General features: G+C 38.7%; 1 protein-coding gene across 5 annotated transcripts; it reads left to right on the plus strand.

Moving 5' to 3' along the window:
• The first annotated feature begins 3,728 nt into the window (after positions 1-3,728).
• MTO1 (mitochondrial tRNA translation optimization 1) lies at positions 3,729-25,593 on the plus strand. 5 transcript variants are annotated; one of them, XM_058734473.1, is made up of 12 exons: positions 3,731-4,066; positions 7,270-7,469; positions 7,550-7,667; positions 9,534-9,823; positions 11,809-11,921; positions 12,009-12,199; positions 12,436-12,566; positions 13,510-13,714; positions 13,794-13,965; positions 18,898-19,016; positions 22,843-22,974; positions 24,741-24,878. In XM_058734473.1, exons 1-11 carry the CDS (start codon positions 3,850-3,852, stop codon positions 22,935-22,937), a joined length of 1,851 nt encoding a protein of 616 aa, XP_058590456.1. In that variant the 5' UTR covers positions 3,731-3,849; the 3' UTR covers positions 22,938-22,974; positions 24,741-24,878. The 5 variants fall into 5 exon arrangements, with proteins under 5 accessions (XP_058590455.1, XP_058590457.1, XP_058590458.1 ...); XM_058734471.1 differs by having other exon boundaries at positions 3,732-4,066; positions 22,814-22,974; positions 24,741-25,593; XM_058734472.1 differs by lacking the exons at positions 22,843-22,974; positions 24,741-24,878 and adding an exon at positions 20,216-21,610 and having other exon boundaries at positions 3,729-4,066.
• The last annotated feature ends 1,658 nt before the right edge of the window (positions 25,594-27,251 follow it).

The following is a 27,251-nucleotide window of genomic DNA, read 5'->3' on the forward strand; positions in this document are numbered from 1 at the left end:
AGACAATGTCCTCAAGGGTTTATCCATATTATCTATACTGTAGCATTTGTCATCTTTACTTTAAAACAATTTTTTAATGTTTATTTATTTTTGAAAGAGAGTGCAGGAGGGGGAGAAGCAGAGAGAGAGAGAGAATCTGAAGCAGGCTCCATGCTGTCAGGCTATCAGTGCAAAGCCCGACATGGGGCTTGAACTCAGGAGGGGTGAGTTCATGACCTGAGCCAAAGTCAGACGCTCAACTGACTGAGCCACTGAGGCTCCCCTAGCCTTCCTTTTTAAGACTGGATATTTCTACTGTAAGTATATACCACATTTTGTTTATCCATTCATCTGTCAATGGACAAAAATGCCTTGATGACTCTGTGAAAAGGTTTTCCTGAAATCAGTATTTTGATAGATCCTCTTTGATACAAAGACATTTTTTGCTTTTGTTTATGTTTTTTTGCTCTAGGGCAATGAGACCTAGTTTGAATTGTGACGTGAGAAACGTGTTTTTTTTTCTTTTATAAAATGGAAGGAGGACTATTGTGTAGTCAGGCTTGTTCTCAAGCAGACCAATTTCAGGGAAAAGTAAAATGGTAGTTGAAATATGGAAATCCATTTCCTTAAAACTGCAAGTGCACTTGGGCAGTCTTCCAGGATGCCCAGGGGTATACTGACCTCATTCTGAAGACCTCTGCTCTATGATTCTATTTTTCTCCTCCAGGGGCTCCAGCTGCTTATCATGGAATCCTGTAAATGACTCTACAGTTAGCTTAATGCTGTCCTCCAGCTATTTCCAAATCTTCGAAAGTCCACTCATGTTTGCTTAACCAAAAATGTGTAAGCAACAATCCACCAGGCCAGAATCACATATCTTTGCTACTGACCTGTCACAGGAGGAAGTTTTGATCCTTGCTTAATCTTGCTGCAGCAGTGTCTGGATCATAGAGGGAATGACTTTTTAGTTGGGTCTTGATATGGATCTTGACATTATCTCATAGGAAAAGCCAAGAGATTTGAACTCACGGTTGGTGAGTTCAAGTTCCACACTGGTCTATGTGCAGTGTGGAGCCTGCTTGGGATTCTCTCTCTGCCCCTCCTGCACTTGCTCTCTCTCTCTCTCTCTTTCTCTCTCTCTCAAAAAAATAAACTTAAATTTAAAAAGAAAAAAAAAAAACCAAAAACAGTGCAAGAGGGATCAGGAATGAGGAATGGTACAATACCAAGATACTGGGAGAGTGACATTTGAGCAAAGATTTCAAGGAGGGGATACCCAGAAGAATGTTCCAGGCAGAAGAAAAAGTTAATGCAAAGCACCTAAGGGGAGACTATGCCTAGTTGTTCAAACAACAGCAAGTGTGGCAAGAACTGGTGAAGCTTAAGATGTTGTGTCAGTTATCTACTTATTGCTTTTCAGACAAGGGCTTAATATACCCTTCGAGATATGCTATCCGATAAGTGACAGAATTCCTTTCAGCATGTCTCTTTTCAAGTGTCCACTATGTTAACCTTTCTCAGGAGAGGCTGCAGGAGGACACTGTAAGACACTTTCCAACATAGTGGAGGAGTGGAAGGGGGTTGCAAGGAAAGGACAGACTAGTGAGTGTGAGAACATCTGGTAGAGCCTACCCCAGCCATAGACCCAGAAAGTGATCCCTCTAGGACCTTGCAACCTTGGCCTGGCCATAACCTGTCTACAAGTTACTGGACAGGGGAACCAAGATCCCTGCCTGGCCTGCATAAGTTGCCTGTGGTCCAGAAGGTCACACACCAAGAAGTTGATCCTTCCTCAAGCCTTGTGTGCAGTCAGCCTGTGGCCAGGAGGTCCACATAGTGCTGTTGCTCCCTCTGCAAGCCCCCTGTGTTATGTAGCCTGTATTCTCTGAAGGCCTTCTGCAATTGAGGTCTGAACCCCTTTTGAATTTATTCTTACTTGGGTACTCTCCCTCAGTCCTAGAGTACTATATAGAGTTTCCTTATATCTTATATTCTTTTATTTTGCTCTTTTTTTTTTAAAGAGTTTGTATTTATTTATTTATTTATTTATTTATTTATTTATTTATTTACTCACAACTCCAAGATCAAAAGTTGCATACTCTACCAACTGAGCCAGTCAGGCATCCCAGTATAGTTAATTTTTCTTATGTTAAATACCTACTGTGTGATTTTTGTCTCCTGATTGGACCCCAGAGTGCTACAGAGTTAGTATTGGGGATGGGCTCAGGAGATAGAGCCCTAAAGTTGGGGTTTAGGGATTGGTTTGGTTGTGCCCTTAGGCTTGAGCACAGTGCTCAAGGAGGAGGAACGAGAAAAATATACTGAGAAGGAGTAGCCAGAAAAATAGGAGGAAAATCAGAATAGCTTAATGTCTTAGAAGACAAAAAAAATGTGTCAAGATATGACTGTGAAGGACACACATACAATATCCATCTTCTTGCCTATTTACACTTAAAACTTCATTAAAATCCAGTCCTGGCTACAGTATTAATGAAATACTCTTACACTGTTAATGCACCTGACCAAAAGCTTTCAGAAGGCTAATTTAGCCATCATCAATAATTTAAACATTGAGGAATCCTTTTACCCAGTATCTTCATTATAGAAAGAGTCCCATAAAATTAAAGAGATGTATGTACAACGATATTCATAACATTAAAAATTATAAACAGTCCGGGGCACCTAGGTGGCTTAGTCAGTTAAGCGTCTAACTCTTGGTTTTGGCTCTGGCATGATCTCACAACTTGTGAGTTTGAGCCCCACATCAGGCTCTGTACTGACAGCACAGAGTCTGCTTGGGATTCTCTGTCTCCCTGTCTCTCTGCCCTTCCCCCACTCTCTCTCTGTCTCTCTCAACAATAAATAAACATTAAAAAATTTTTAAAAATTATCAACAATCCGAATGCCCAGTAATTGGAGTTAATTACATAAATTATGGTTAAAATGTGATAGATTTATATATCCATGCATGGAGTCCAGAATACATTGAAAGTTAAAGAACCCATAACTGCCATCAGCTCTTCTAATCCCCACCTCTGTGATCATTGTCAGCATTTTGTTGCCAATGCCTCCTAGCTTTTTAAAATACAAATACTAATGCTACTATTATTTTGCACATATAATACTATGATTATATTATTTTTCAGTTTGCTTCTTTTTTTAACAAAGTTTAATTCTGTAAGGTTTAAATTGTGTATAACGAATGCTATTGTTAACGTAGTAAGACAACAAAATTATGTATTCGCTATATTTTAACAACTAGAACAATAAAACTGCCACATGGGTTGTTTCACTAACCAGTTTAAGATTTCCTTTCTAAGGAAGGCTTTAAAAATGTGTTTCCAAAAGGCTGGCCATTTAACCTTCAACCATTCCATTCCCCTATTAGCCATCATGAATCTTTCATCCACAAATATATTTTAACTGCTTTCGAATCTACTCTTATTCAGAGACTACTCTATAATATCAAACAGAAGTCCAGGTGATAGTATATCAGAAAATTCAAAGAATCTGATAAGGCAAACTGATCAAAATCACTGTAGGTGACCACCTGGCGATTAGAGCTGCCACTCTCCAGAAAACACAAAAACGACCACGTAGGAACCACCAATTAACAGCCATTGGTGATCAAAAGCCTGCATGGACCACGAAACCGGGCTCACACTGGTCGTGCCACCTGCACTGTTAACCCGGTCTCGCTTCGCCTTTAAAGTCCCGCCAAAGCCCCAATCAGCGCAGACGCTGAACGTGGACTGCGACGCTCTGACATCAGAACAAACATGGCTGCGTCCTGCAGACTTTCCCTCGTACCCTAAATTTTTGCGCCTAGCTCGGGTCAGGTTTAGAGTCACACTCGGCCTTTCACCAGCCATGTTTTCTCTCCGAAATTGCGGTCTCTGGGTCGCGGCCTCCCTCACCAAAAAGCGCCTTACGTTGGCCCGGTTCAGCGGTGACAGCGCGGCGCCCTTGGCTACGAAGTTTGACGTGATAGTCATCGGCGGAGGACATGCCGGGACCGAGGCAGCCGCCGCTGCTGCTCGTTGCGGCTCCCGGACCCTGCTACTCACCCACCGCGTGGACACGATCGGTGAGGAGCGCGGGTAGAGTGGAGGTTGGCCCAGGACGCAAGCTTCCAATATGCCCCTTCACCCTTTCCCGGATGGGCAGACTGTTCCCTCTCTCAGAGCTAGCGAGAATCCTAGTATCTGTGGTTTTATCCTGATTTGAGTTTCCCAGAACCCTGGACTGGGCTGTTCTTTGGACCACGGATTGCGCTGCTGCTCACCGAAGTAGTTAGTTGGTGGAGGTGGAGTTGGGGGCCGTGCCTTGGGAAAGGGGGGAAATTTAAGAATACAAGCTGATAGCTTCTTATTTCCTTGTTGCCATTTACCTTTTGCTAGCTTGTGGCTTTGGGAAAAGAGTGAATTAACATTTATTAGGAATTACTTATTAAACGACAGTTGTGTTTTTCCCGAGATTTTGTGAAGCCCTTTTGAAGAAGGATGATACTTTTTATTGCATTCTATATCTCTACTAGGCGTTGGTCCTCTAATTTTGTGCTCAGGAACTAGCAGTGTTTTTTTCACACTTAACAGGCAATGGGTGGACAGCTATAATTTAAAGCAAGACCTCTCTCTAGCACCATAATAGATGCTAACTAAAACATCATTCTGTAAATTATGCATGCCTATTTTTACCTCCTGAATTTTGCTTAAGAGTGAACAGTACTTGAAATATTAACTGTGTTTTGCAAAAATTGTGAATAAATCACGTATTTGTATACTGAAGTACTTTTTAAAACTTACCATTCAGCTGGTAAGTGGGGAGAAACATACACTGTTAACAGTGATTCTTTTAGAGACGGTTGATAAGATTACGCAAAAGATTATACTTTGCTTATGATATATTTCAGTGTTGTTTACATTAAAAAAAAATAAAGACTGGATACTGCCTTTCAATAATAATTCAAAACTCTAATGAAAAGTATTACTGAACTAAGATGACCATGAAATATGAGTAATGTAGTTCTGTGAGGGATAAAGGGATTCTTATCCAAACCCATATTCATATTATTTCACCAATACAATACAATCCATTTTCTTTTTAAATAAATACATTTCAGAGATAAAAATTCTTATAGATGAACTTAGTGGGTCGCAAATCTGTCTTTAAATCAAAATCTCATTTTTAAGGTAATTTAATATAGTGGAGCATCTTAAATATTTCTACTTGGCCTCAGAAAGATAGCTTTGACTTAGAAGGTTCAACTGATGTAAGAATGCAGAGTACAAGAATTGTCGTGATGTGATTTAGTCATATCTGCCAATAATGAAGTTAGAGGCAGAAAGTCTTTTATTTTCTACTAACCTGGAAAATAATACTTTTTGGAAAACTATTTTTGCATTTCACAATGGAAAAGTCTTGTGCTCTTGTGCGCCTGTTTATTCTTTTTTTTTTAATCTTTATTTTTGAAAGTGAGAGAGAGTTCGAGCGGGAGAGAAACAGAGAGAGAGGGAGACACAGAATCTGAAGCAAGCTTCAGGCTCTGAGCTGTCAGCACAGAGCCCGATGTGGGCTTGACCTCATGACCTGTGAGATCATGACCTGAGCTGAAGTTGGACGCTTAACCAACTGAGCCACCCAGGCACCCCTCATTTATTTATTTTAAAGTGGTTTTTTTTGAGAGCGATAGAGAGGGAGACAGAGGATCTGAAACGGGCTTTTTGCTGACAGCAATGAGCCCCATGTAGGGCTCAAAGTCACTAACGGTGAGATTATCACCTGAGCCAAAGTCGGACGCTTAACCGACTGAACCACCCAGGCACCCCTTTTTTTATTGTAGAGAGAGAGTGTGAGCTGGGGAGAGGGGCACAGGGAGAGAGAGAGAGAGAGAGAGAGAGAGAGAGAGAGAGAGAGAGGGAGGGAGAGAGAAAATCTCAAGCAGACTCCACACTCAGTGTGGAGCCCAACACGGGGCTTGATCCCACGTCCCTGGGATCGTGACCTGAGCCAAAAGCAAGAATGGGACGCTCAACCAGCTGAGTCACTCAGGCACCTCCGCTACTCCTGTATCTCTTTAAAGAGGAAAATAAATCCCATTTCTAGAGACTTCATCCCCAATAGTTCATCCCTCGTGACTTATTTCCCACTCTTAACCCAAACACTGGCAAGTAGAAACAGGATTACTTAGATCATTAAAGATTTATTCCTACTGAGTTTAGGTCACGCTCCCTGAGTACAAAGCCTCATAGCAGAGTGTTTACCTAAATAAAATTGTGAATCGAAGGGGGGAAATAATCTACTGTAGCTATCATCTCTTTTTTTACAGGAGGGAACTGAGGTAGAGAAAATTAGATAACTTGCCAAAATGACAGAGCTTATAGTGTTTATTTATTTATTTTTGAGAGAGAGAGATAACAGACTGTGAGAGGGAGAGAGGCAGAGACAGAGGGAGACAGAATCCAAAAATTGGCACAGAGCCCAATGTCGGGCTCAAACTCACAGACTGCAAGATCATGACCTGGGCTGAAGTTGGACACTTAACCAACTGAGCCACTCAGGCGCCCCCAAAATGACAGAGCTTTTAAGTGGTAGATCTAGGAACTGAGCCAGATCCCTTTCACTCATTCCTGACCCATACTCCTAATCACAGCGCTATTCAGCCTGCATGGAGACTATAAAAACTTGTAGACGGCTTGGTGGTGGCTGCAATAGACCTACAGATGTTGAGATCACTTCCCTACTCCTCCACCTCCCCTAAAAACCTTTGAGGAAACCTCATGAGTTTAGACTTGCAAATCAGACTAGGGGAATTTAAGGGGAAGGATTAAAGTATGGTTTCTACTTTCAGGAAGCTCATATAATTTAATCATTTCTGCAAAATAAGCAAAAAGGAAACAGCAGATGGCATTTATGGAAGACATAATTCATTATAACAGGGAATTAGTGCCAAGGGACTTCTTAAAAGTATGCTGGATTTGGGAAGGTTTCATGAAGTGAGGATTTCAAAACCACATTTTAAAGGAAAAGGCAACCTAATGAACTAGTAAAAATGTGTCAAGGAAAATATTTAAAAGAAACTATAGTCAATGGTTTGTCTTCCAGGATGCCCTGAATAACTCTTGCATCCCATTGGGATTTTCTAAGTTCCTTTCTAGTGTTTGTTTCAGGGTTGTTGTTGTTTTTTTTTAATCTATCATATGAGATGATTCTAGTCACTTGTACAGACGTTTCTCTATTAAACTCACTATGTACACATGTTCATATATTTATTTTGTCTGTTCTCTTTAGGTCAGATGTCCTGTAATCCTTCCTTTGGTGGCATTGGCAAAGGGCACTTAATGAGGGAAGTTGATGCCTTGGATGGGCTTTGTTCTAGAATCTGTGACCAGTCTGGTGTACATTACAAAGTATTAAACCGGCGTAAGGGACCAGCTGTTTGGGGTTTGAGAGCTCAAATTGATAGGAAACTCTATAAGCAGAACATGCAGGTGAGAATGGGGCATCAAAACAGGGGAGACTGTAGTGATTATTTAACTGTTATGCTTCAACTTGCATTCTCTTTTGACAGAAAGAAATCCTAAATACACCGCTGCTTACTGTTCAGGAGGGAGCTGTAGAAGATCTTATTCTTACAGAACCAGAGCCTGAGTACACTGGGAAATGCCGTGTCAGTGGCGTGGTTTTAGGTTTGTACTGGTGATAGATGATAATAACAGTGTCAAACTCCATGTGAAAAAACAATTTTAGAGCAGAGCATGGAGATGTTTTGCTTATTCTAGGAAATTATTATATTTTCCTAGAGGAAAACTGTGTAAAAAATTATATTCCTCCTTTCATCTTGACCTTCATGAAGCTTAGTCAAATTCTGGGCTCATTTATACCATCTTAGTAAGACTTTATAGCCTACATACATGTGTTTTTCTCCTGGTCCTTCTGTTGTAATTTTTATTTTTCCTAGTTCTTTTTTTTTTTCTTTTTAAAGATTTTATTTTTAAGTAATCTCTACATCCAACGTGGGGCTCGAACTCACAACCTCAAGATCAAGAGCCACACGTTTATCAACTGAGCCAGCCAAGTGCCTCTATTTTTCCTAGTTCTTGCTTTAAGTTTTTTTAATTTGTATTTTACAATGTTACTATACTTATGTTTTTTATTTAAAGGAGTTACAAATTTCTTAAAATATTTTTTAATGTTTATTTATTTTTGAGAGGAAGAGAGATAGTGTGAACAGGGGAGGGGCAGAGAGGAAGGAAGACACAGAATCTGAAGCAGGCTCCAGGCTCTGAGCTGTCAGCACAGAGCCCAATATGGGGCTCGAACCCACAGACCACAAGATCATGACCTAAGCCAAAGTCAGACGCTTAACCAGCTGAGCCACCCAGGTGCCCCAGAAGTTATAAATTAACTTTTCATTAAGATAATACATGCACATAATTTTTACAAAAATCAAATTGAATTTAAAAGTTTGTATGGAAAAACAATTATCTCTATAATTATCTCCCTTTACGGATTAACTACTGCAGTTTCGTTTCTATGTATTTACATATTTCTAAATAGTATTCTTATATTTGTACTCCCTAAATTATCAGTATTAGATGTTATCTATTAACCTTTTTTATAGCAGTTCTCTTTAATCCCCTATTTTCCTTCCCTCAATCCTTCTAATTAGTTATGCCATAAATTTTGGTTGATAGTATGTTTATATTGTTATGATTTTTTAAATATTGTAGAGCTAAGTAGTGTATTATGTTTGTTTCCTTTCATATACCTCTTTGCTTTGCTTTGGATTAATATTTGCTTTATTTTTTATTTGCTTATTTTAATTGTGTACTTGTTCAGCTTTTTCATTAGGAAAAAACTGTCATTTCTCAATCGTCAAGTAATCTATCAATTCTGTTTTTTCTTTGATTCTTCCCTCCCAGAGACATCAACTTCCCCAGCTCCCTACAACCCATCTGCTATAATCAGGGCAATTGCTCTCTGGGCCTTCTGCACAAATGTCATTTTGAGCCTTCTTTTTACTCCTTTGCTGTGTTACATCATCCCATGTTCCTTGGGACTTCAGTCCCATGAGTGGGGGAGGGGCAGAGAGAGGTGAAAGAGCCCCAAGCAGGCTCCACACCATCAGCTGGAAACCCTATGTGGGGTTCAAACCCACAAACTGCAAGATTGTGCCCTGAGCCAAAACCAAGAGGTGGACACTCAACTAACTGATCCACCCAGGAGTCCCTGTAGTTCTTTTTTTTTTATGTTTGTTTATTTTGAGAGAGAGACAGCATGCACATGCTCGCACGAGTGTGTGCATGAGTGTGTGCATGAGTGGGGGAGGAGCAGAGAGGGAGGACTCTGGGCTCAGCATTGAGCCCCTTGAGGGTCTCGATCCCCAAGATCCCATGCCATGAGATCATGCATGACCTGAGTGGAAATCAAGAGTCTGACACTTAACCTATGAGCCACCCAGGAGCCCCTCCCTGTAATTCTAATTTAAAATAGTCACGTTCCAATTTGATCCTTGATAACAGGCACACTTTTTACTCTTTCTTAACCTTTAGCGGATGGAAGCACAGTACATGCAGAGAGTGTGGTTCTGACTACTGGGACGTTCTTGAGAGGCGTGATTGTAATTGGATTAGAAATGCATCCAGCAGGACGTTTAGGGGATCAGCCTTCCGTAGGGTTGGCTCACACTCTGGAGAAGTTGGGGTTTGTGGTGGGAAGATTGAAGACTGGGACTCCACCCCGAATTGCCAAAGAGTCCATTAATTTCAGCATTCTAAACAAGCAGACACCAGATAATCCATCCATACCATTCAGTTTTATCAGTGAGACAGTGTGGATTAAGGTAAGATAATTTAAGAAAATCTAACTTTACAGCTGACAGTGGCCATTCACAGCAGAATATAGCCCTTCCTTCCTTCTTCCCGTTCTTCCACCTTCCCTCCTCCCTCCCTCCCTTCCTCACTTCCCTTTCCTTCCTTCCTTTCTTTCTTCCCTCTTCCCTCTGTCCCTCCCTTCCATCCCTCCCTCCTTCTTTCTCTCTTCTTCCCTTCCTTCTTTCTACTCTTCGCAATTCACTTTATATCACTATTACTTGGGGTGCAAAATAATGATCTTTAAAAGGATTAGCTAATTTGGCTAACTGGGTGTTTCCCAATAAGTTGTTAAGTTTCATCTCTTCAATAATTTTGCCTATTTAAAATTTTTTGAAACACTTTCAGCCCTGTGTAAAAATTGCGAGACCATTAAAACAAACTCCTGTAAACCACTGAAATTCACCCATTGTTAATATTTTACCATATTTATCTTTCTATATACAGAAATATATAGATACATATATTTAATCTATAAAACAGTAATATACACATTTATTCTTTTTTTAAATTTTATTTTGAGAGAGAGAGTGCATGTGCGTACGTGCAGGGAGGGGCAGAGAGAGGAAGAGAGAGAAATCCCAAGTAAGCTCTCTGCTCTCTGTGCAGAGCCTGATGCAGGCCTCAAACTCACAAACCATGAGATCATGACCTGAGCCAAAACCAAGAGTCAAATGCTTAACTGACTAAGCCACCCAGGTACCTTACACACGTTTATTCTTATTCTTTTTTTTCCCCAAAACATTTGAGGGTAAGTTGCAGAGATCATGACTCTTTACTTCTAAATACTTCAGTATGTATTTCAAGTAAGCACAATTACATGCTCTTATATAACCTCATTGTAGTAATGAAATTTGGGGAATTTAACCTTGATACATTGCTGTTATCTAATATAAAGTTCATAGTCAGATTTTGCTGATTATCCCAATATTCTTCTTTATAGCAACCCTTTTTTTCCAATCCAGGATCACGTATTACATTTAATTGTCATTTCTCTTTATCTGGAACAGTTCCTCAGTTTTTCATGATACTGGTATTTTTGAAGAGTACAGGATACTTTTTGCCTATCTTTGGAATTAAAAAAACATTGTGTATTTAGAATTGAGGACTAATAATTGATGGTCCTAGTTTCTGGTAAGTGTTTTATTAATAAGTGGCTCCAAATATTCCACTGTCTTGAGCAAGTCACTTACATTTTTGCTTTGGTAAAATGTAAATTGTGATGCAACTTTCTTAGTATAAATATATATACATATATATGTATATATGTATATATATGTATATGTATATATATATACACACTTAATCTGTTTATTATAAATTTTCAAGTTTATAGAAAGTAAAAAAAAAAACAGTATAATTTCTGTGTCCATCAGTCAGCTTCAACAAGTAACATTTTCTGGCATTCTTGTTTCATCTTTCTTTAACACTTTTCCTCTTACTAGGTTTTAAAGCTTTGGTCCCAGATATCACTTATAAATACTTTGGTATATGTTTTTAACAGATGAGAACTTTGTAAAAACCAACCACAATACCATTATCATACCTATCAAACAAGGACCAAATAAGGACCATACACTGAGTTGGATGATATGCCTTATAACAGTTTCCCCCAGTTTTTTTTTTTTTTCTTCACATTTATATGTGGAAGAAACTGAGCCATCTGTTCTCTAGAATTTCCCACATTCTGGATTTCTCTGATTTCATCCTTCTGGTACCTTAAATAGGTTCTTCTGTCTTCTATATTTCCTGTAAACTGGTAGATTTGGAGGCTTGTTTAAATTTAGGTTCACCTTTTGGGGTTTTTTTGGCAAGAATACTCCCTAAGTAGTGCTCAGCATTATGCATAGGTTTAATGTTTGTAAAATTAAGTGCATATCATGTGTGTAATTTATTTAAGGAAAAGATAAACTCGTAAAGAAGCAAAACAGTGTTTTAAGTACTTCCTATATTTTAGCCAGAAGATCAGCTGCCATGTTACTTGACTCACACCAACCCTAAAGTGGATGAGATTGTCCTTGAGAACCTTCACCTTAATAGTCACATTAAGGAAACTACAAGAGGACCCCGGTAAGGACAGAACATTACTTTAAGGAGTGACATCAACCTTCTTTTGCTTGCTTCATTAAATTTTTGAATTTCATTGTCTTGTTCTAGATACTGTCCATCCATTGAATCAAAGGTTTTGCGTTTTCCAAACCGTCTTCATCAGGTTTGGTTGGAACCTGAAGGAATGGATTCTGACCTCATCTACCCCCAAGGGTTATCTGTGACGCTACCAGCTGAATTACAGGAGAAAATGATCACATGCATCAAAGGCTTGGAGAAAGCTAAAATGATTCAGCCAGGTAAAGAGAATCACAGCTGCCCTTCAGTATCAACTCAACATCGCATTAGTAGATAGTGAAGAGGTCTTAGCTATAGTCATGGTTGCTTAGAGCCTCAGAAGACAAAGCCCAACACCTATGCATTTAAAATATATTCTTTGTTTTTCAAGAGCATTTAGTGATCATCTTTGCATCTCTACTTTGAGGCAAATCCAGCTCTGTTTTTACTTACTTTATATCATTTATTCTTTGGTCAGGTTATGGTGTTCAGTATGATTATTTAGACCCCCGTCAGATCACTCCTTCTCTTGAGACTCATTTGGTGCAACGGCTCTTCTTTGCTGGCCAGATAAATGGCACTACTGGTTATGAGGAAGCTGCAGCTCAAGTAAGACGTTGTTCAAATATTGTTATAAACACAAAAGGACTATTTAACTGGTGTTTCTCCTTTAAACGTCTGTTATGATAACTATATAGATCTTATACAACTCATACATTGTAGTTGAAGACTTATTTCTGTTTCAGGGTATACAGGGATGGCTACTATTTTGAAAACACTTGTGGGTTTTGTTTTTTGTTTTTGTTTAATTTTTTTATTTGAGTACGGTTGACACAAATGTTACATTAGTTCAAATGTACAACTGAATGATTTGATAGGTTTATACATTATGCTGTGTTCACCACAAATGTAGCTACCAGCTGTCCCATTACATAGCTGTTACAATATCATTGAGTGTATTCCTTATGCTGTGCCAAAAACTTTTGGTTTTAATTCTCATTTTGAGCTCCTAGGTCTGATACCATATTTGATTAGATTTTTTCTGACTTTGTTTTTAAAGATTTTATTTTTGACTAATCTCTACAACCTGGGGCTTGAACTTACATCCCTGAGATCAAGAGTCACACGCTGTACTGACTGAGCCAGGCAGCCGCCCCTGAAATTTTTTTATAAACAAAATTTAGTTCTTCTTACATAACATTATTGAAAATTAACATATTCCTTTTAAGTGAGAAGTTATGTTATTTTTACTTGTAAGTGGGAAAAGGCTAGAAGAGCTTTATGGGTGGATTTAAAACAATTTATTAGCCCACCTGAGGCTTATCAGGAATGTTAAATATTTTTGAAAACAATGAAATATAGCATTCTAAAGTGGTACATTACCTGTATTCTGGTTTTGAATAAGGATCACATTTTCTTTCTCTATTCTATTGCTTCAGGGCAGTGCTTGCTTTCTTACTATCCCGTGCTGTTTTTTCCAGATAGTGTTCTGAATAGCGTAGCTCGTTGTTCAGTTCATAATGGCCTTTTAAACATTTCAGTCCTCTTGTAGGGTGTGATAGCTGGAATCAATGCAAGTCTTCGGGTCAAACGCAAGCCTCCTTTTGTCATTAGCCGAACAGAAGGCTACATAGGAGTCTTGATTGATGACCTCACCACACTGGGTACCAACGAACCATACCGCATGTTCACGAGCCGAGCAGAGTTCCGTTTGTCACTGCGCCCTGATAACGCCGACAGCAGGCTCACGTTCCGAGGTATCTCTTCACTGAGTCCTGCAACCATATTTACTCTTCTGTAAAACCTCTCTCATTATATTCTTTCCCCTTCTTTTAGGGTATAAGGAAGTTGGCTGTGTGTCCCAACAACGATATGAAAGAGCTTCTTGGATGAAGTCTTCTTTGGAAGAAGGCATTTCTGTGCTAAAATCCATTGAGTTTTCAAGTTCTAAATGGAAAAAGTTAATTCCAGGGGCTTCTATAAGTATTGGTAAAAGTCTGCCTCTCAGGTATGCACTTTTAATACAGACTTTTCTTACTTTTAACAGAAAAATGAGATTGTTTCAGAGAAACATTACCTGTGGATTCCCTATTTTAAATGAACATTTTAATGAACATGGCTTCTTCTCAGAATCATTTAGATGTAACTTATCTCTTTATTCAGTATTAAAAATATGTATGATTCTAAATTACTTTTTTCATTTTTAATATAATATTTCTGTTGTTCCCATTGAGTTCTGGCTTTCCTAAGATTTAGAGGGTACACACCAAGAAATATAGTTAATCTGCATTCTTCTATAAGTATGGAACAATTAGCTCTGATTAAGCAGAGTATTTTGTTATTATTTTTTTTAATTTTATTTTTTTAAATTTACATCCAAATTAGCATATAGTGCACCAATGATTTCAGGAGTAGATTCCTTAGTGCCCCTTACCCATTTAGCCCATCCCCCCTCCCACAACCCCTCCCATAACCCTCAGTTTGTTCTCCATATTTATGAGTCTCTTCTGTTTTGTCCCCCTCCCTGTTTTTATATTATTTTTATTTCCCTTCCCTTATGTTCATCTGTTTTGTCTCTTAAAGTCCTCATATGAGTGAAGTCATATGATTTTTGTCTTTCTCTGACTAATTTCACTTAGCATAATACCCTCCAGTTTCATCCACATAGTGGCAAATGGCAAGATTTCATTCTTTTTGATTGCCGAGTGATACTCCATTGTATATATATACCACATATTCTTTATCCATTCATCCATCGATGGACATTTGGGCTCTTTCCACTACTTTGGCTATTGTTGATAGTGCTGTTATAAACATGGGGGTGCATGTGTCCCTTCGAAACAGCACACCTGTAGCCCATGGATAAATGCCTAGTAGTGCAATTGCTGGGTTGTAGGGTAGTTCTATTTTTAGTTTTTTGAGGAACCTCCATACTGTTTTCCAGGGTGGCTGCACCAGCTTGCATTCCAAGTGGAGTATTTTAAATTCTGTAGACTCACTTGAACAATCCCATGCTACATTTTAGGGGGATTTTTTTTGTCCTTTCATCATTTTGGTTATATGGACTCTGAGTCTAAAGGACATTAATATAGAGCTTTTGCTTCATAGATACATTCCTAAAGACCTTACACAGTTCAAAATCTGCATACTTCACCACTCATTTTTCCATTAAAAAAAATGTATGCTAGGGCGCCTGGGTGGCTGAGTTGGTTAGGTGTCCAACTTCGGCTCAGGTCATGATCTCACAGTCTGTGGGTTCGAGCCCCACATTGGACTCTATGCTGACATCTCAGAGCCTGGAGCCTGTTTCAGATCCTGTGTCTCCCTCTCTCTCTGCCTGTCTCCCACTCAACGCTGTCTCTCTCTCTCTCAAAAATAAACATTAAAAAAAACTTTTTTTAGTTAAAAAAAAAAAAAAAATGTATGCTAATTCAGGTGGGGAGGTTCCCAGAAGGCAGAAATGTAAAATCATTGTAGCTCAGAAGCAAATATGGTGGCATTATCTTGCAGTTATGAGTCCAATATACTTTTCCTTTTTTTTTTTTTTTTTTTAAGTTTGTTTTCCTTGTGAGGGATTTTGTGAACTTAAAGGTATACCTATTTTAATGCTGCTTTTTATTATCTCTCATCTTCTAGTGCTCTCACGTTGATTAACAGCCTGGCATAACGTGTCCGTGTTTGGCTTTCATCTCATCATGGTGTCTTATCATTTATAACTTCTGTTCCCCGGTTTTCATTTTCACAGGAATTTCCCAGAGCACTGGTGGATAATAGAGGATATTAAGCAGATTTTTAATTAGAGTGATGATAAGTATTAAAGAACCTGCATAGTAGTCACCCAAACTAGGGAATCTTAGTCACAGGAACGACAGCCTGATTGACAAATGAAGATGGTGGATAGATTTATTTACCAGCTAAGTGGCACTGGGAGATGGCAGTTGTATAAACATCGTTTATAATCCACTTGGTATTTCAGGTGTTTGTTTAAATTTAGGAACGTTCACATTATTTTAGATTTTGTGCAACAAATATATAACATCATGCTTTTTTTTGACAAATGTTGCACTATTTCAAACTTACATAATTAGAATTTGCATTAAACGTGACCAATGTGTATTGAGGTAACATTGCAAGCAGAGTGTTTCTAACACAGTCTAAAATGCTAATCGATGAATAAAAATATGAATGAAAAGGCTATCAATTTTACATCTTCACCAAACTAATCCCAAGAGTAGCCATTTTATTAAGGTGATTAAAAAACCAATAATTTAGCCAAATGCTTTTCTTTTTAATTCAGGTTATCTTTCCCTTCAGGAGAAACTAGGGTCTCAGTCCCCACATTTGCTTTTTGTTTTAATTTTTTTTAATGTTTATTTATTTTTGAGAGACAGAGACAGAGTGTCAGTGGAAGAGGGGCAGAGACAGAGGGAGACACAGAATCTGAGCTGTCGGCACAGAGCCTGACTGACATGGGGCTCAGACCACAAACTGTGAGATCATGACCTGAGCCAAAGTCGGACTCTTAACCAACTGAGCTACCCAGGCGTCCCCTGCCCCCCCACCATTTGATTTCAGCAGAATATTTAGTCTAGCATTCAGCCTCCCTAAATGAACTCAGTTTATCAATGCCTAGATATATAAAGCTAGAGAGATAGAAAATTGGTCAAAATACACTTATTGCACTTACTGTGTACATGCTAGGCTCTGTGCTAAACACAAGTTGAACCAGACTTTGAAGAGATACACAAATAACTACACACACATTTCCTGCCAGGATTATAGGGAAATACACTGATGTGTCAGAGTGTCTCTTACATTCTGTTGAGGTGTGATAACTTGTCCTTTCTGTGTCAGAGCTCTGAACTCTTGAGGCTTATGTTTGATTCAAAGCAGGTCTTAAAGGTTGGACCTGAGAACAGCTCCAAGGCTTGTAAATAAATTATTTTTTGAAAAAAATATTAAGTTGGACAGTCAAGGGCTATTCTTTGAGATCACCATCCTGCTAGATTCCAAGATAATGCTTTTTTTGGTTAGTCATTAGGTGTGTTCCAGTATGTTCTGTAGTTTAAAAGACAATTCAGCTGTTTTCCTTTGGGAGCTTAGGGTTTTATGGTTTCATGGTAGCTTATGAGATGAGGCCTCTGTAATTAATTGACCTAATTTGTCTCTGGGAGCACAGCAGAGCTGCCCAGAATTTCTGGACATTCCTAGAGCAGGCCATCTGAGGAAGAAATGAGTCAAGCATCCATCCGCAAAGGGTGATAATGCATGACTGTGGCAATAGAATAAACAGTAAAGAAGGTTGGCTGGGAGGCCTCGGAAGACTTGGGACCCTTGGATGGACAGATCTGACTTTTTGTTGACTTGATAATTTAATTGGTTTGAGATGGACAGAATTTATCAAAGATGCAATCTATTGGAGGGAAGATCAAAACTAGTAAATAGAAGCAAAATGAATTAAGACAGTAAATGTAGGGAAATTGTACAGATCGGTGAATCTTGTGAGAACCAAACAAAATGAGAAGTACACTGCAGAAAATTTTGCAGTCTTGGGAGCACAGGAATGAGGTGAGCCTAGGGCAGTGTCATAGTTCAACCAAGCAGAACTAAGGTCTTGGCAACAATGGAACTCATTATGTACTGCTTTTAGTTGCCCTGGCAATAACCATTTAAATGAATTATAACCAAAAAGCCACATGTAAATGAAGTCAGTAATAATTAACAGAGCAACAATTGGAGTTCACACCATGTTAAGGGAGGGCAAGGAGATGGGGGTGGGTGATACCAAGAAGGAATCTGAGATCAGTATAAAAGGGATTAAATTGGCCTAAGGAACACCAGAACTTCTGGAGATGAAACATACCTGAAGTTTCTCTCTCTAGTTGGATCTTAATAAGTGTCAATGAATGAAGTTATTGCAAATCTCACCTGAAATACCTGTCAGCATTTATCCTTAGGCATGTTCTCTTGGTGAGCTATGAAAGATGCCTGGGAACTTTAGTAGTCATCTCTGTTAGCTGCATATATCGCTCTCCTCTCCCCTTGCTTTGGCCCAGGAGGACTTAGTCTATCCAGAGCTCATAGTGAAAGTAGAACTGAGAATTAGCTGCCTAAAGTTCCTAATCGGTAGAAATTGAAATGGAGATTATACAAAATTAGAATATACCCAACTGGAAGAATACTTAGGAACCCTTATTTATTAGAAAAGCCCTTGACCATCATTTTGTCATCAGTTTATTTGGAGAGACTAAAACATACACACAGGGCCTTTTGTTCTTACTTGGAGAGTTCTGCAAAAGCAAGAAAGAGGTCTTCAGCTGATTTCGGGCATGCAAGATGATGACTCACAGGACACAAATTCTTAGAGAATTCAGTCAAATCCTTGCTATCAAAGGATATTTTGTCTTTACAAGAAAGGGAGGACAAATGGATGATAGGATTGCAATCTTTACCAATAACTTATTTCTCATGATAAAGAAGAGAACTGGGGAGAATGCACACTAGTCTTACTGAGGTTCTACTGTGTTGCAGATGTCACTGCATTTGGTGACTGTACTTGGAAAGAATTAGGAGTATCTCTTTTTTACTATTAAATTTTTTTTAATGTTTATTTTTGAGAGACAGAGGCAGAACATGAGCAGGGGAGGGGCAGATAAAGAGGGAGACACAGAATTGAAAGTGGGCTTCAGGCTCTGAGCTGTCAGCACAGAGCCTGATGTGGGGCTCAAACCCACAAGCTGTGAGATGACCTGAGCCAAAGTCAACGCTTACCCATTAAGCCACCAAGGCACCCCAGAGTATCTTTTGAAAATAGTATTAATTCAGAGATTTGGCATTATTTCCAAGGGATCTTGTTCTTAATCTGGCTTACATGATATGGACCCCTATTTTTTTTTGGGGGGGGGACTCCTATCTTAATGAAACTTTTGTGTATTTGCAGAGCTCTAGATGTTCTGAAGTATGAGGAAGTTGACATGAAGTTATTAGCCACAGCTGTTCCAGCGCCCTTGAAGAAGTACATTACATGTAGAGAACTAGCTGAAAGACTGAAAATAGAAGGTAGAAAATAATTTTTTTTTTAACGTTTTTTTTTTTTATTTATTTTTGAGACAGGGAGAGACAGAGCATGAACAGGGGAGGGTCAGAAAGAGGGAGAAACAGAATCTGAAACAGGCTCCAGGCTCTGAGCTGTCAGCACAGAGCCCGACGCGGGGCTCGAACTCACGGACAGCGAGATCATGACCCGAGCCAAAGTTGGCCGCCCAACCCACTGAGCCACCCAGGCGCCCCAGAAAATAATTTTTTACTTAACATGCCTATGTGTTCTCTTTTCCATTTGTGCAATTTATGGAAATCAGCTCCATTAAGAAAAAGCTCTAAGAGGAGGCATTGTTACCATAGAACCAGCATAGTCTTAGGCTCTCTGCTAGTCAAAGTGGTGTTCCCAGCCTAGCAGCATTGCAACACAGGGGAGCTTGTTAGGAATACAGAATCTCACACTCTACCTAGGACCTAATTGAGTAAACACATTTGCATTTTTTTTTTAAGTTTATTTATTTTGAGAGAGAGACAAAGAGTGAGCAGGGGAGGGGCAAAGAGAGAGGGAAAGAGAGAATCCTAAGCAGGGATTCTCTGGGCTCAAACTCATGACCATGAGATCTTGACCTGAGGTGAAACCAAGAGTCAGACGCTTAACTGACTGAGCCACCGAAGCGCCCAGCACATCTGCATTTTAACAGTATCCCTAGGTAGTTTGTGAGTACATTTCAAGTGTCCCTTAAACTTCCTTTTTACATTTTTCCCCTCTGATATTCTAATAATGAGAAAAATAATAGTGTCTTTGGCTTTGATAATATACTGGAATACTCTGCCATTAACAAATACTTATTTTGTATCAGGCAAAGAAATCAGAGCCTGCCCCTGTACATTATGACACATATCGTGCTCTCATCCTGACCATCAAAGCTACAGATAACTTGGTAGTTGCACTGTATTTTTTTAAGTTTTACATTATGAAAAATTTCAAACATAAAAATACTGAGAACATCAGCTTCTGCGTTTTGATAGATGTTTTTCCCTGGGGTGGAAAATTATGTGGAGAAAAAGGCAGGGAAGTGAAAGAGATAGGGAGAAGGGTAGGAAAAGGTGGATAATGACGTACTGTTCAAATAGGAAAGCACTTTAAATTCTTTGGGGACCAGCCAAGGTGGTAAGAATGCTGCATTCCTTGTATCGATGACATTTTCTTTTAGTTCCAGAGAGATCTACCACTTTGCTATGTTTCGGCTGTGCATATAGGATGACCCAGGTGCTACCTACCATCCTACCATGCAAGTTAACCAAAGTCTGGCAACAATGGGAAACTCACCAAAACTGCAAATGACAAGACACTAGTAGTACACTGATGTGTGAAAATAATGTACTTTTATTTCAACTTCATGATTTCTCTATGAAGTAAAAATTACTTAATTGAACATTCAGGATGTTATCACCTGGGGACAGGTGATTAAATTCTGTATTTTAAACTTGGTTTGCAACTTTACTTTGTTCCATAAATCATCAGGTTTGAGTTAGAATAATCCAGAATAATTATCGTTAACTTGTTCATAGAAAACCCTGACTTCAGTCATGAAGTAGCTACTGTTTTGCCTTGTTTTTTAAAGACTCTGGCACATATAAAGACTCTATATCCATGGCTGAATAGAAACATTAGGTTAAAATATAAGATATATCAGTGGTTCTCAAATCACTACATGGACCCTCTGTACCAGATAGCAAGTTTCGTAATGGCAGAAATCAGTTTCAGATTCTTCTTTGTATTCTTTCTCATGTTTTATTATATATAGATTTGAAAGTTTAAGTAAATATACCTTTAACATATACATTCCCTCACTTATATCCCATGATCCTCTGTAAGGTCTATTTATGAGTAATATATTTGTATGACAGTTTTTTGTGCTAACTTGTCATATTACGATGTTGTATTAAGCCCTTTACATGTAGTATTTTGTTTGGTATTTAGAATTGTCCTCTGGGGGCGCCTGGGTGGCTCAGTGGGTTAAGCATCCACCTTTGGCTCAGGTCCATGATCTCATAGCTTGTGGTTGCAAGCCCATGTCGGGCTCTGTGCTGACAGCTCAGAGCCTGGAGCCTGCTTCGGATTCTGTGTCTCCCTCTCTCTCTGCACCTCCCCCCACTCATGCTCGCTCTCTCTCTCTCTCTCTCTCTCTCTCTCAAAAATAAACGTTAAAAAAAAGAAAGAAAGAAAAAGAATTGTCCTGTGAAGGATAGGTATTAGCATTATTGTCTTAATTTTACAAATAAGTGGTAACCTGCCTAAGATCACACAGTTGGTGAGTGGCAAAGCATCTGGGTCGGCCCTTACAATTTGTGGATAAAGAAGCTAAGGCCCAGAAGGATAATGATGTACCCATAGTCAGGTTCATTGATAGAGCCAGGCTCATAGCTGAGATTTTTCTGACTGCTAATCAAGTGATAGAAGCAGATATTATCAAAACATCTTAGGGAAAGCCGGCTTTCTTACAGGATAGAATGACCACCTCAATTTAGATTTTGAAACAGGTTTTGAGTTTATTTTTCTAAGAACAGAATACTTCACAAAATAATTGCTAAATTATCCAACGTCATTTCTTTTTTTTTTTTTTTTTTTTTTTTTACATTTTTTATTTATTTTCGGGACAGAGAGAGACAGAGCATGAACGGGGGAGGGGCAGAGAGAGAGGGAGACACAGAATCGGAAACAGGCTCCAGGCTCCGAGCCATCAGCCCAGAGCCTGACGCGGGGCTCGAACTCACGGACCGCGAGATCGTGACCTGGCTGAAGTCGGACGCTTAACCGACTGCGCCACCCAGGCGCCCCTACCAACGTCATTTCTTAATAAAAACCTTAAATTGTTTTACATGTAAAAAACCCCACTTTAAAAAATTACAGCTTGATATGGACATAATTCTGAAAACCATTTTCTTAGGGAAACAGGTTGTCTTTAGGGCTCAAAATTCAAAGCCATAGTCCATTGAGGGTTTGCACTGAGAGGGAAAATTTGCAGAGTGGAAAAGCAGTATCTTCTATTTTTAATTTTCCAGATTTTGCTTTTAATGTTTAAATAATCGCTATACCCAACATGGGGCTTGAACTCACAACCCTGAGATCAAGAGTCACATGCTCAGGACACCTGGGTGGCTCAGTTAAGCATCTGACTCTTGATTTTGGCTCAGGTCATGATTTCAAGGTTGTGAGATTGAGCCCTATGTTGGACTCTGTGCTGGGTGTGGAGCCTGCTTAAGATTCTCCCAGTCTCTCTCTCTCTCTCTAAAAAAATAGAGTCACATGTTCTACTGACTGAGATACGTAGGTGCCCCTTAATTTTCCAAATTTTTGAGATGAAAGGGCATGCAATAAACTACCAGACAGAATGTTGTAGTTGCTATGCAAGATACTCCCTCTGATTTATCCTCAATTTCCTCATCTGGAAAAGGGTACACTTACCCCACTTACCTTGTGGTGTTGGAAAAAGTGTTGAATGAGAGATTCAGAAGTTTTTTTGTAAATTGTAAAAAGCTATAAAAACACAGTTGTTGGGGCACCTTGGTGGCTCAGTCAGTTGAGCGTCCGACTTCAGCTCAGGTCATGATCTCACGGTTCATGAGTTCAAGCCCCAAGTCGGGCTCTGCTGACAGCTCAGAGCCTGGAGCCTGCTTTGGATTCTGTGTCTTCCTCTCTCTCCACCCTTTCCCCACTCGTACACTCTCTCTCTCTCAAAAATAAATAAACATTAAAAACCTAAGTTGTTAATAGGAGTATCATAAATCATAACATAATTAATTCTGTTTACCAGCCATTTATGAATCAGTGTTGTTCCATCAGCAACAACAAATAAAGGAAGTTCAGCAAGAAGAAGCTCTCCAACTGCCAAAAGACTTAGATTATTTGACTCTCAGAGATGTGTCTTTGTCTTATGAAGTTCGAGAGAAGCTACATTTCAGTCGCCCAGAGACGGTAAGAAACCAGGCAGTGGATAGGATAAAGAACTAGTGCTTTAATTTTTTTTAAACCTGGATTTACAGTGATCACATAATTAATACACATAATTAATACTTTATTTCATCATTAAAAAATCTAACCTCTTAGGACATTTCTTTGTATGACAGATGTTGGTATGTTTTTGAGAGATGAAAAAACAGTCTAAATAAATAACTAGAAGAATTAGGTTGATTAAAATTATTCTCTAGTCCCAAACATGTGCTAACCCATAACTCATGACATAAAAGAAACCACATTAGGTTAAAATATAATACATGTGAGTGGTTTTCAAATCACCGCTCAGAATCCTCCCTAGGAGATCCATAGTGTTGGCTTACTAGGAGGTTAGAGGGGACCCAAAGAGGTCCCTCACCCCATGCTTCAGCCTAAGTGTGTGTGTGTAAACATCTGTGAACAAATTAAAAGCTTTATTGTATACTATACAGTATTAGACTTCTAATGACAAATATTTAGGAGGTGCCTGGGTGGCTCAGTCTGTTAAGTGTCTGACTCTTGATTTTGGCGCAGGTCATGATCTCACAGTTGGTGAGTTTGAGCCCCGCGTCAGGGTCTACACTGACAGTGCTATATTTATTGATTCTGAGATGCACATTTAACATTTCTGAAACTGAGTTGTATCTTAAAAATGGATGGTGTATCATAGTTTAATAGGCGGTGGCTCTTTTTAGTGGTGATTCATAAAGTAAAAGGCATTTAAGAAAAATATGACCTGTAAAACAATTTTAAAAAGAAATATTTTTAAAGGGAGGAGTGATTCCGTCAATATAAACATGGTATTCTTAGCAATAGTCATCATGGAAACCAAGCAAATAGGCCTTAAATTTTATAACTCTGTATATCCTATTCATCTTGGGTTTTTATGGGTAGTCATAGGCTGCACTGCCCAATATGATAGCCACTAGCTAAATGTGACCATTTACATTAATTAAAATGAAATAAAACTCAGAATTCAACTCTTTAGTCATACTAACCATGTTTCAGGTGCTCAGTAGCCACATATGGCTAGTGGCTACCGTATTGGACAGTACATTGTTACAGTGCAAATGTTATGGAAAATTTCCATTATCACAGAAAGTTCAATTGGACAGAACAGGTCATTGGAGTTCACATCCCTTATCCACAATTCTAGGATACAAAAAGCTCTGACAAGTGTTTGTCATAGACAAACCTGGTATCAAACTTGACCTGAACTGACATGAGATTATTTAGTCTTTATACCACTTCGAGTGAATATTCATACATTTCACTATAAAAATATACCACAGAAATATTAATGAGATTATAGGGTGCTGTCCAACACATGGCTGAGGAGGTTACATTAGTTTAATGAAAATAAAATGTAGGTAGTCTAACCATCTATTAGTCATGTGCTCTTAGACAAGTCACTTGAACTTCTCTAAGCCTCATTTTCCCTAATTTGTAAAATGAAGGTATTAATAATAATCACATTCCCTTTACCTACTTTATAGTTGTTTTGAAGATACATTAAGATAATAGTTTTTAAAATATTTTATAAACTATAATATACAGATTGTTATTAGGAGCAAAACAAATTTGATTTTGACATAGCTCACTTATGTTTATCTTATGGTTTTATTATTTTTTTTCTTCCAAGTTTTTATTTAAATTTAAGTTAGTTAACATACAGTGTAGTAGTAGTTTCAGGAGTAGAATTTAGTGATTCAGCACTTACATATATCTCTTATGGTTTTAATTCTTAGATTGGGGCTGCTAGTCGTATACCTGGAGTGACACCTGCTGCCATCATCAATCTGCTCCGATTTGTGAAGACCACTCAGCAGAGACAGGCGGCTATGGATGAATTGCCCAACACTGACCAATACTTATGCGAGACAGACAAACTGGAAGAAAGACACTTATAGCTTTGTATTCATAGAAGACTTTTAAATAGTACAAGCAGAGAGAGGAGATAAGTACTGTATTTTGGTTTTAGCACCTGTTAAAATAACCTTAGGTTATTATGGATTTATCATTAATTTATGAAGAGGGCAAAGATTATAATAACTGTGCTTCTTTATCTGAGAAAGTTATAAAGTCTTCATTTATACTCTTCATCTTAGGTGCTCTAATACAGTGAGCATATTAATGTAACGGGAGTATTCATCAAACAGAGATCATAGTGGATCCACAACTAAACCAGAAAAAAAAACTTCAGCTTGCAGATTTGCTTACTCATAAAGACTTTGTCCATTAAATGTTACCAAAGTAAAAGTCTTATGTTTCAACCTGTTTTGAAAGTTAGTAGTCTTTTGCTTGGATAAAGAGGCGATTTCAAAGCCCTCAAATTCTTAGGGCTTCAAATTTGAAACTATACAAATTCATCTAGAATTAGCCAGTTGATTTCCAACATTTAAAAATGTAGTATGTAGGGCGAAAGTTGACTTCTAAGATTCCTACACTTCTCCAGGAAATCCTCACCAGTAATTATCTTTGAACATCAATGAATATCCTGTAAAATAGATCAGAAATGATCATAGTTTCCTTTGATCCACAATATGGAAAAGTTTTTGGCAACCTGGTTAAAGGGAAAATAAAGGTAGTTACTTCATATCATACAGTATTTTCTTATGAAACTGTTATGGCACGATTTCTTAACACTGAAGACATAATCCATAGTAACTCGTGACTAGTGTTTCCCTGTTTTTAAGTCAGAATTGACAGAAAAACTGGAATGGTGCTGGCACTCTTCTTCCTCTTCAGTACTGAAATTCTGTGTTGTAATAGGGTTTAGGGTGGGAGGACCACCTGGGCCCTTTGGCTGGCTGACTCAGACACCTCGACCCTTCTAGGTAGACTAAGAAGATGAATGCAGACAAGTGGGCCAGAGAGCCTTGCTTGTCCCTGGAAATGCTAACTCACATCTCTGGTATCAATCAAGAGAGAAGCTCCCATGTCAGCTTCAGGCCAAAGAAGATACTTAAGACAGTATCAAGGGCCCTGAAGTCACTCTGGCTACAGATCTATTTAGTTTTTTTGTGGGGTTTTGTGTGTGTGTGTGTGTGTGTGTGTGTGTGTTTTAATTAATTAATTTGTTTATGTATTTTTTTATTTTTTAAATTTACATCCAAGTTAGCATATAATGCAACAGTGATTTCAGGAGTAGATTCCGTAATGCCCCTTACCCATTTAGCCCATCCCCCCCTCCCACAACCTCTCCAGTAACCCTGTTTGTTCTCCATATTTAAGAGTCTCATGTTTTGTCCCTCTCCCTGTTTTTATATTATTTTTGCTTCCCTTCCCTTGTGTTCATTTGTTCTGTCTTAAAGTCCTCATATGAGTGAAGTCATATATTTGTCTTTCTCTAATTTCACTTCCATCCATGTAGTTGCAAATGGCAAGATTTCAGTCTTTTTGATTGCCGAGCAATACTCCATTGTATATATATACCACATCCTCTTTATCCATTCGTCCATCGATGGACATTTGGGCTCTTTCCATACTTTGGCTATTGGCAATAGTGCTGCTATAAACATTGGGGTGCATGTACCTCTTCGAAACAGCATACCTACATCCCTCAGATGAATACTTAGTAGTGCAGTTGCTGGGTCGTAGGGTAGTTCTATTTTTAACCTTTTGAGGAACCTCCACGCTGTTTTCCAGAGGGGCTGCACCAGTTTGCATTCCCACCAGCAGTGCAAAAGAGATCCTCTTTCTCCACATCCTCACCAACATTTGTTGTTGCCTGAGTTAACAACAGATCTATTTGTTAAGCCTGAGTGTGAGGCAGCCAAATACTTTGTTGCTATAATGCTATATAGCTGCTCAGATATAGCTCAGTTTTCATGGATTTGTTTCATCTAATTTTATTTTTTAATTTTTTTTTACATGTATTTATTTATTTTTGAGAGACAGAGACAGCACAAGCAGGGTTTGGGCAGAGAGAGGAGACACAGAATCTGAAGCAGGCTCCAGGCTCTGAGCAGTCAGCACAGAGACCAACGTGGGGCTCGAACTCACAAACTGCGAGATATGACCCAAGCCGAAATTGGACGCTCAACCGACTGAGCCACCCTGGCGCCCCTGTTTCATCTAATTTTAGTTTTTCCATTAAAGTAGTCAATATCAGTAGCAAGTGAAAAGTATTTGTAATGCTGATCATTTAGCAATGATGAATTCTTTTTGATATTTGATTTAGTAATTTCAAAAAGTGGTTAACTTTTACTTTAGTTATGTTTATTCCTGGGCATAATTCTTACTACAGAGGCAACACT

This window comes from Neofelis nebulosa, chromosome 6 (genome assembly GCF_028018385.1).
Source record: "Neofelis nebulosa isolate mNeoNeb1 chromosome 6, mNeoNeb1.pri, whole genome shotgun sequence".
Lineage (NCBI taxonomy): Eukaryota > Metazoa > Chordata > Mammalia > Carnivora > Felidae > Neofelis > Neofelis nebulosa.

Excerpts from the sequence above, each read along its gene's own strand:
- MTO1 (XM_058734471.1), top strand. The coding sequence starts at position 3,850 with ATGTTTTCTCTCCGAAATTGCGGTCTCTGGGTCGCGGCCTCCCTCACC. Across the intron at positions 11,922-12,008 it reads GAAACTACAAGAGGACCCCG|ATACTGTCCATCCATTGAAT; the intron begins GTAAGGACAGAA and ends GTCTTGTTCTAG. Across the intron at positions 13,715-13,793 it reads CAGCAGGCTCACGTTCCGAG|GGTATAAGGAAGTTGGCTGT; the intron begins GTATCTCTTCAC and ends CCCTTCTTTTAG.